Source organism: Neophocaena asiaeorientalis, unplaced genomic scaffold (assembly GCF_003031525.2).
Source record: "Neophocaena asiaeorientalis asiaeorientalis breed wild unplaced genomic scaffold, Neophocaena_asiaeorientalis_V1.1 scaffold254, whole genome shotgun sequence".
NCBI classification, from domain to species: domain Eukaryota; kingdom Metazoa; phylum Chordata; class Mammalia; order Artiodactyla; family Phocoenidae; genus Neophocaena; species Neophocaena asiaeorientalis.
In genome coordinates, this window is record NW_020174705.1 from 3,942,439 (window position 1) to 3,943,243 (window position 805).

The 805-nt window shown below is 67.0% G+C and overlaps 1 protein-coding gene across 1 annotated transcript in view; it reads right to left on the minus strand.

The window, feature by feature from the left end:
* The window catches only part of UBALD1 (UBA like domain containing 1), a 4,488-nt gene extending 4,149 nt beyond the window's left edge, over positions 1–339 (minus strand). The window contains exon 1 of the mRNA XM_024759741.1: positions 133–339. Coding sequence (XP_024615509.1) covers positions 133–252 — 120 coding nt within the window. The 5' untranslated portion in view covers positions 253–339. The remainder of the gene's footprint in view (positions 1–132) is intronic.
* Between the last annotated feature and the right edge of the window lie 466 nt (positions 340–805).

Below are 805 nucleotides of genomic sequence, written 5' to 3' on the forward strand. Positions count from 1 at the left end.
GGGCCGAGTGCGCGGGCCCGACCCCGGCCGGCCGCGCCGCGGCACGTGTCCACACCGGCCCGCACATGCTCCACTGCACGCGTAGCCACGCGGGACGGACACCCGCGCCCCGGCCCCAGCCCGGCCGCGCACCTCGAACTGCCAGTGGGCCGCCTGCAGCAGCTGCTTCGCCTGATCGGCTGCGCAGCCGGCCGTCAGCACGAACTGGTTGATCATGACCTGGTGCTTGAGCTCGTCCATGTTCACGGACATGGCGCCTCCGCCGCCTGCCCGCTCCGGCCTCCCGCCGCCGCGCGCTCCTTCGCCTCACGCGTCCACCATTAGCGAGCCGGCTCCGGCTAATACAAATATTTACTGTGCGGCTCTGACTCACCGAGCCTCGCCTCGCTCCAGGCCGCGGGGGGCATGCTGGGAGATGTAGTCCCGCGCCGCTTCCGCCGCGCTCGGCCGGGAGCCGCGGGCCGGCCCGGGGCCGAAGGTGTGTCTGAGCGCTGGGCGCCTACTGTGTGCAGAAGCTGGACGGGCACGTGCCCAGGCCCGTGACTGAACTGACGGGGGTCAGGAGACGGGGGCCATAGACACTGTGCATGGGCGCAAACGCAGCCTCAGGGTATTTACCAAGATCCCAGTATCCCGAATCCCAGTGTGGTTGGCATCCCTCTGTGTTGAGTAGGCGCACTATTGGGGAGGGGGATGGGCCAAGAATTTTGGCACAAATCAACAGCACTAGGGCCATAAAGCCCCGAAAGCCTGGCACACAGTAGGCGCCTACAGATACTCGTTCAGTGAATGAATTAATCTGCCC